The sequence below is a fragment of the Borostomias antarcticus genome (genome assembly GCF_949987555.1).
Source record: "Borostomias antarcticus genome assembly, chromosome: 2".
Lineage (NCBI taxonomy): Eukaryota > Metazoa > Chordata > Actinopteri > Stomiiformes > Stomiidae > Borostomias > Borostomias antarcticus.
Genome location: NC_140235.1, coordinates 26,541,721 through 26,550,393, shown reverse-complemented (window position 1 = coordinate 26,550,393; position 8,673 = coordinate 26,541,721). Strand labels below are relative to the sequence as shown.

Sequence of the window (8,673 nt, the reverse complement as noted above, 5' to 3'; positions counted from 1 at the left end):
TGAGGAAGTGGGAACTTAACATTTAAAACAAGTAAAACACTAAATTGAAGAAAACTTTCCAGTCTTTTTGGTTTATTTTCATTATTATTATCATTTTTGTTTGATGAAGTGAAATGTAACCTAAAGCACTTTGAAAAACACTTCTGGAATTGAAACCACCTGCCGAAAACGAGCTCCCAGATACTGTCAGTGCTGTTTTAAAGGAGAGAAAAAATGAAGCGTCACTGGAGTTGCTCTGGAGTCTGACTGCAAGTTGACAACTCAATGTAATGATTGTAGGAGAGCTTGCTATGGTCGGGACAGCACTGTACGTTTGTATGATGCAAATATGTGTGTGTTAACTTAGGGAGATCAATGCATTGCAGTGTATATCCTCAAGTGCTTTCAGTAGCCTCGGTTCCTCAAGTTTTTACCCTAGAGATGAAGCCAATAAAGTCTCAAAGAAAGGTGATTTTTCATGGTCTGTTTTTTCTCCTATAGCAGCTACTGCAGACTGAGAAATTGAACATAGGCCACAATGCATCTACAGTACATGGAAGCTGAATGTTCTTCGACTCTGAAAGCAGGTGCCAGTGCTATCAACATGCCATCTTGTAAAAGGGACGAGTTATGTTTTAGATTTGTGTACATCTTATAGGCCAGAAATTGCTTACACAAATTGCTTGTCAGCTTGCTGAATCTGAAGAGAAGGGGTGCTTGGATGTACTAGCTTTGTCACACCGTCAGGGGGCGCTTTAGTGTAAGTGGGCTACCTTTACTGCCCTTAGGAAAAACTAATTAATTTGATCAGGATGTGGCTCAATCATGACCTAGTCATGGCACAGTTTTGAAATATATGGTTTTAAATGACATCATGGGGCAACTGAACAAATCCAAAGCCATCATCTGTTCAATGGCAATATATAGGCTTTTGCCAGTCTGATATTCCGCTCTTGGCTTAACATACACAGCATATGGTAGGCTAATTTAAGAATCCAGACACTCAGTTATTCACGATCAGCTTGGGGTCCTGGAGCCCGGAGAAGACGCTTGCCAATCTTAACCAGTGACTCCAAATTCCCATTTAAAATGTGTTAGATTTTGGACCATCTATTCATCATACTTAACCAGATAGGCCTACAAGTGCACGAACTAGCCTGTTTCCAAAAAAGATAACGTGGTGCGGCCCCACTGCATCAGAATGTGAGACGCGGAGCCACCAGAGGGCACGCCGGAGAGTGCTCAGTCCACGGCCCATCAAGCTGACAGACGAGCGAGCGGGCGGGCGGGGTGGGAGCGCCCAGCGGAGCAGCACGTCGGGGTGGGTTGGGAACGAGGCGGGGGATTGCGAGCAGGCAGAAGACCACCGTCCACTCGGTCGCAGAGTTGGAGCAGTTGTGAACGCTGAATTTGCAGGTGGAAAGTTGGTGCGAAACAACCCCTTCGGTTGGTGTGTTTCGAGGAGAGAGGAAAGACTTCAACGTCAGGTCTGTATTGATCATTTGCATCGAATATTAACGTTACTGCAGATACTGTGAGATTTGGCTGCTGCAATATAGGCTACTGCTGTTGCCAAACGGCTCACTTTTGGGGTAGGTAGTCCTACACAGCCACGAAATGGTGGAAAAGTGGTTTGTTTAGAGTAAAGTTAACCTAGCGAATGTTTTCGTGTTGTCTTTCCATATCATGCAAGCGGGAATTTGTTTTGTTATGGGTGTTGTTGTAGTTTGTTGTGATGTAGCCTAACAATCCACGTGATATCAACGTTATGCCTGCCACGGTATAACGGAATAGGCTCTGTGGGCGAGTAGTTATAACGTTAGCCCAAGTTAACCCATTATTGGTATTAACTTGGATGGGACCCACGTTTGTCTGTTTTTATAAAACACTGCAGTGTCTTCGATAGGAAACGTAGGCTAAGGCTAGCTAATCCGTTCCCATTGGGATTCCAGTGTCTCCCAAATCAGTATCGGTGATGTCCCGCAACTGCGTCTATACTGCTCAGTCCTGGGAATGCTTGGCGATGTCGAATCAGCGTCTTTTGTTGTGAATGAATATGGATTAAAGTCTTTTGTTGTGTATTCCAGCAGTCTATTGAGAGTCTGGGCTCAGGACCCCTGCCCCCACCTTCGGTCACCCTACAGGGCATTCTCAGCCCCGGGCATTCTTTGGCCGCCCAGTCCATCGCACTATGATAGAACAAAATGTCTGTGCCGTTAAATCTCTACAAAGTTTTTTTTCTCCCTAGGATGAACTTATCTCCCCCGGCAAGCTATCAAAATATAACATCCAATCGATATATCAAAAGCAGAATAGATGCCATATTGCACAGCAGTTCCGCACATGTCTGCGGGTCGACTGACGCACATCCTTGGCGACATCTGTTTGGAATGAAACGCTGGGACAAAGGCAGGCGGGCAGGCAGGCGGACAGGCAGGCGGACAGGCAGGCAGACGGACAGGCAGGCGGACAGGCAGGCGGGCAGGCAGGCGGACAGGCAGGCGGACAGGCAGGCGGGCAGGCAGGCGGACAGGCAGGCAGGCAGGCAGGCGGACAGGCAGGCGGACAGGCAGGCGGGCAGGCAGGCGGACAGGCAGGCGGACAGGCAGGCGGACAGGCAGGCGGACAGGCGGACAGGCGGACAGGCAGGCAGGCAGGCGGACAGGCAGGCGGACAGGCAGGCGGACAGGCGGACAGGCAGGCAGGCAGGCAGGCAGGCAGGCGGACAGGCAGGCGGACAGGCAGGCGGACAGGCAGGCAGACAGACAGGCAGGCAGGCGGACAGGCGGACAGGCAGGCAGGCAGGCGGACAGGCATCCACGATCTCACGGTATTCTGCTGCTCGCGTGGCTGGGCAGATGCAGGGAGACAAAAGCATCGAGGTCGTGGTGCGGCACCTAATGATAACCCTATTCCAACTCCCCAGTTTAGGACACAATGGTTAGATTAATGGTGATCCGGTATGACTTCTCAGACTTTCCTGGTGAGCTGATATTGACTACTGAAGGCATGCTCTGTTCCCTTTGACTGGAATCAATAAACAGCCTAGCCTACATCACATATTGATATTATTTCACATCTCTGCAGAAACAAGATAACACAGGCTAACTTGTAGAAAGCAATAACCCAAGAGAGACCAGGATGTAGGCCTATTATGGCCAGGATGGAAGCCTCTGGCTAATGTTTTTACCACATCTAAAGGTAGTTTAGCTCACCCTTTTCAATTCATGAATACAGTGTATGAATACAGTCGGGTAGCCAACAATAGGAGAGCAATGTATTTGAGGTGACATGTTGTCTTAATTTGAAAGGGCAACAAGTTGGCTTGGCACTGAAAGACTTCACTCAGCAGCACAGCAGTGAAGGGAATTTATTTGAGAAGGAATTCACCGCCTGGTTCTCCGCCAGCCTGCCACAGAAATGATTGACACCTCAGTGGAGCCCGCCCCCCCCCCCCCCTTTCTCTCTGCTATGTTGTTTCTCAGAACTGGTTGTAATTTATAGTAAACGGTAGCTTTGTCAAGAGCGTGGTGGGTGATTCAAGAGTTGGCTCTGACGATAAAGGTGATGTCACGGTTGAACTTCTGTCTTCACCTGTCTGTCTTTTTAACAAGGCTCTTATGAGGTTGGAGATGATGTGGATGTTTTGCCTCATGCCTTTGGTATGAATATGCCCTGCAGGATTTGCAATGTCATTAATTAGTTATATTTTATTACAATTTGACAGCGGGAAATATCTTTGACTCATAGTTTATGAGTCAGGTCTGGGTCTATGAACAGCAATGGAAGTAAGCATTACAACACTGACTGCACAATCTCCCTTTAGTCAAATCGGTTGTAGTCCTGCCCCGAAATCATTGATGCAATAGCTTTCCTCAAAATCTAGACTGGGCTGCAGCCGACATCAACTGACTATGTCATCATGATGACCACAACGTCACAAGCCTGTATCCTCTCCTTATTGGGAAATGGAGAGTAGCCTATGATTATCACCTCGGAAGCCGTTGATAAGTGCTCGTCCCATTCCTGGTCCTCCGGACGGTGTGAAGAAGCACTCGTAGTCTCGATACGGCGTTATCCGCAGAGCACGGCGCGCTGCACCCTGTCGCTCTACGTTATCACGCTCCTATCAGAGAGACAGCGCCGCGCCACTGCCGTGTCACTTACCCAATCTCTGTCCGTTCCCCAGGCGCACAGCGGGCCGGTGCAGACGGACAAGGTCTATGTTAGGCGTCCGGGCGTTTTCATAACACTGGTGTTGAGTGTAAGTGGGTGAGCGTGTTAAGGAAGTGATATGTTGCTCCGTTGGTACTGGGCTTAGCTTGTGTCAGAATATAGCCTGAGTTGTCGCTTGGTAACTCAGTATGCTGCTGTCTTGAGTGGGCTTCGGGGTACACACACACACACACACACACATACACACACTCTCATGTTCACATTCAGACAGAGACTCATACAGGCACACACACACACACACACACACACACACACACCTATTATTAGTGGTTAATAGATTGCAGGGTGTATTCTGTTATAGTCTCCTGACTTAGAGACTCATTCATAAAGACTGGGACAGACTGTCATCAGGGTTCAGGCCTATGTTTGAACAGGCCCAGCAGTCAGTCAAACATACAGCGCACCCACACACACACTTGAGGCCCACCATGCATTATGTAACATGCACCACTCAGACATGTTCATCACCATGGCCTAATTGTGCAAAAAAAGATCATCCAAGGCAGTATGCTCTCTGCGCATATCTCTCTCTATCTCTCTCTCTCTCTCTCTCTCTCTCTCTCTCTCTCTCTTTGTCATCCTCAAGAGTACTGTAACTACCAAAAATCTATTCTGGGCCTGGAGCTGTCCACGCTGGTGGGGTTCTTGATTTGCCGCTGTGTGTGTGTGTGTGTGTGTGTGTGTGTGTGTTTGTGTGTTTGTGCTCGTACATATCTCTTTACACCACGAAGACCCCCCTTATAGACGCAGTGCTCTCACGCCCCGGCGGAAAATGCACCTGCTCTTCCTCCACCCCTCCACGCTCAGCATGTCAGACTGTGGCGGTCGGGCGGTGTTATTTAGAGGAGAAGAAAGAGAATTTGATATGGGGGGGTAACAGCCACGGATGATACTCTGGTTCGGGGGGGAGCCCTTATTCTGGGATGGATATTTTTAGGTTAAATGTCAGGGGATTTGCCTGGGCGGATCCATCAACGATCAACCACACCGGAGGGAGGGAGTTGGCTGTTACCAGATTCAAAGACGGCGGCCGCCTGTCTGCTTACATGATCTATGGGAAAGCAAGGGGGACATGCAGCCCTAAGCTCCCCCTTCGGAGGGCTGCAGGCGCAGCACAGGGATATGAGTCATACGCTGTGCTTTTGGAGGGCGTACCAGTAATGCTGTATCTTACACTGCCTATGTAGGGTAAGGGCATTGCAGGCTTTACGGTATGTCTAAATAGGACATGGTCTCTGCCCATGTGTGTGTGTGTGTCCCATGTGTGTGTGTCCTGTGTGTGTGTCCCGTGTGTGTGTGTATGTGCGGTGTGTGTGTGTGTGTGTCTCGTGTGTGTGTGTGTCACATGTGTGTGTCCGGTGTGTGTGTGTCTCGTGTGTGTGTCCAGTGTGTGTGTGTGTCCCGTGTGTGTGCGGTGTGTATGTGTGTCCCATGTGTGTGTGTGTCCGGTGTGTGTGTCCGGTGTGTGTGTCACGTGTGTGTGTGTGTGTCCGGTGTGTGTGTCCCGTGTGTGTGTGTGTGTGTCCGGTGTGTGTGTGTGTGTGTGTGTGTGTACGCCTAGCCTCTCCTGCCGCTGTCACCTGATCACTACGGGCAGGATCTGCGTGGGGTTGCCGTGGCGCCCTAGCGCCGTGCTCGCCAACGAGGAGGGTCGATCGGGTCACCTAGGTGGATCTCCTGATCGGCTCCTATCCGTTACCACAGCGATCCGTCTGCGTTTGATCCGGCCGGCCGAGCTTCGGGTCGACCTCTCCAGCGACTCCGACATGGAAATGGCTCACGGCATTGTTAAAAGGGTTGTGTGTCTGAACGAGTGGCTTGTGGGGCGATGTTGGTAATTAGGGGGGATTTAAAGGACAGGTGTGGTGTACAGTATGTGTGCGTGCAAGGTTCAAGTTTATTTGTCTCCCTACGGAGAAATTCTTAATAGAGGTAGAGGCAGTGCTGCATTACACTGCAAGGGAATACGAGAGGCTGCCTGTGAGCATGTGGGTGTGAATGTATATCTGTGTTGTCTATTGTTTTTAGCACTCAGCCCATCGTATCTAACTGTAGCCTCCCTCTCTTCCCTACAGTTTAGCGGACGCCCCCCCCCCACACACACACACACACACACCACCCTCAGTGGGACATGATGCAGCCCCCATCCCCCGGACACTGAGCACAGCTCCGAAGGTCGCCGCGTGCCCCCCCGCCATGTCGGACCGAGAGGGGCGCGTGGAGCTCCCCATCGCCCCCGGCCAGGCGTACATCGAAGTGGAGTTCGACTACGAGTACAAGGCCAAGGACAAGATGGTGACCATCCGCCAGGGCGAGTGCTACACGCTGGTCCGGAAGACCAACGAGGACTGGTGGCAGGTGAGGAAGGAGGAGGGGACCAAAGCCTTCTACGTACCCGCCCAGTACGTCAGGGAGGTCCGCCGCGCCCTCATGCCCCCCCATAAGCTGCCGCCGGCGTCGGGCGGGACGGTCTGCGTGAAGCCCACGGTCCTGGACATCCGTCGGGCGTCCGACGAGAATCTCAACAGGCCCCCGGAGATGTCCAGCTTCGGGCGACCCTCGCCCTCCTCCACCCCCTCGCCGTCCTCCGGGCGGACAACGACGACGACGACGCCGCCAGCCCCGCCCAGGGACGCCAACCAGAATCCGGGCAGCCCACGCCACGGCAAGGGCGTGGCCGAGCTGGTGCTCCTGCACAACAACAACAACCACCACCACCACCACCACGGCAGCTCCACGCTGCCACGGCACCGGGCCGACTCGCCCCCGACCACGGCGCCCGGCGACCGCGACAGCAAGGGGTCAGACTCGGACCGGAGCCCGCCGTCCGGCGATTCGCCGGTGGAGGGGCCGGGGAAGAGCCATAACGACTCGGAGTCGGGGGACGACCTGAGCAGCAGCTCCACCGAGCACATGCAGGTAAGAGGGGCCTCCGTCCTCCAGGCGCCCTGAATCGGCTCTGGCTTGATTTCCCAGGTCCTTGCGCTACCCCCCCCCCCCCTCCACTTCTCACTCTCTCTCTCCTCTTCCTCCTCTCATTCCCCCTCTCTCCTCTTCCTCTGCTCTCTCTTCTCTCCCTTCGCTCTCTCTCTGTCTCTTCTCTTCTTCCTTACCCACTCTCTCTCTTTCTCTCTGTCTCCCTCTCTCTCTCTCTCTACCTCCCCTGAGAGAAATCCACTAGCCTGGGTGACTGTACTTTCCTTCCTTCCTTCCTTCCTTCCTTCCTTCCTTCCTTCCTTCCTTCCTTCCTTCCTTCCTTCCTTCCTTCCTTCCTTCCTTCCTTCCTTCCTTCCTTCCTTCCTTCCTTCCTTCCTTCCTTCCTTCCATCCGTCTCTTCCGCCGCGCTGTATTTGTTCATCAGACCCCCGTGGGGAGCGTTTTCTCCTTCCACGCCGCCGCCCGATTTGGCAGATTTGACGGGAGCAGCAACTGTTGCAGACAAATCCCCCAGCCGCTCTGCTGGGAGGCATGCGAGGACGTCTTGTGTGTTTTAGCGTGTGTGTGTTTCCACTCTGTGGATTTAGGTGTCATTAAAAACTACAGAGTGAAAGTGTCGGCTGTTAAATTGAAGGATCTGCAATTGAGAAGCTTGGAAACGTGTTGTTTAAAGAGTGAGGCATGCTGGTATACCGGGCACACGTCGTTTGATCCGATGGAAGATGCGGCTGCATCCACTGTAAGACACAGCTGTCGGGAATATGAATACGGCATTATTGTCTATCTGAGGCTGGTTTGCTTTTGTTGGTCCATTAATACTCTACCAGGGGGTATTATTGATTCTGCTTGAGGTTCTTGTGATTCAGAAACAGATTGGATCGATTCCCGAGAAGCAGGATCCTAGAATCGCATTCTCTCCCTAGCGCCAAGAGACCCTCTCTCCTCTCCTCTCCTCTCCTCTCCTCTCCTCTCCTCTCCTCTCCTCTCCTCTCCTCTCCTCTCCTCTCCTCTCCTCTCCTCTCCTCTCCTCTCCTCTCCTCTCCTCTCCTCTCCTCTCCTCTCCTCTCCCCGTACCCCCCCCAGCCGCCTCTGATTGATTAATGGCCCCTCCCCTTCCTGAGATTGATCATGTAGTGTTCCTCCCCCGACCATAAAAGGCCCCATCATCACCCATCATGTGGGAGGGGGCTGGCGGACCTTCCTCTGTCTGGTAGATGATGGATGGATATATGTGAGATTAGGAGGCAACAAGGAGAAACTGGAGGGGGAGGGAGGGAGGGAGGGAGGGAGGGGGGGTTACTTTGTTCTACGCCTGAGGATATGGAGGCGGAACACTTTAGACCGCGGACCGCCGTTCGTAGGGGTTCTAAAGGGGGTCGGGTTCTGAGTTCTGTAAAGGCCGCCCCAGTGTGCTCGAGACTCCCCACTACAGCCTGTGTTCCTCTTTGTTCCACGGCAAACCTCCTCCTCTGCAGGGCAGAACAAAGAGGGGGACTGGCCGGCTGTGTGTGCGTGTGCGTG

At 52.4% G+C, this 8,673-nt stretch overlaps 1 protein-coding gene across 5 annotated transcripts in view; it reads left to right on the top strand.

The window, feature by feature from the left end:
• The first annotated feature begins 1,326 nt into the window (after positions 1 to 1,326).
• Positions 1,327 to 8,673, top strand: part of LOC311325996 (rho GTPase-activating protein 12-like) — a 53,607-nt gene continuing 46,260 nt past the window's right edge. For all 5 annotated transcript variants that reach the window (XM_084458823.1, XM_084458822.1, XM_084458821.1 and 2 more), the window contains exons 1-2: positions 1,327 to 1,466; positions 6,291 to 7,134. In XM_084458823.1, coding sequence (XP_084314949.1) covers positions 6,412 to 7,134 — 723 coding nt within the window. In that variant the 5' untranslated portion in view covers positions 1,327 to 1,466; positions 6,291 to 6,411. The remainder of the gene's footprint in view (positions 1,467 to 6,290; positions 7,135 to 8,673) is intronic.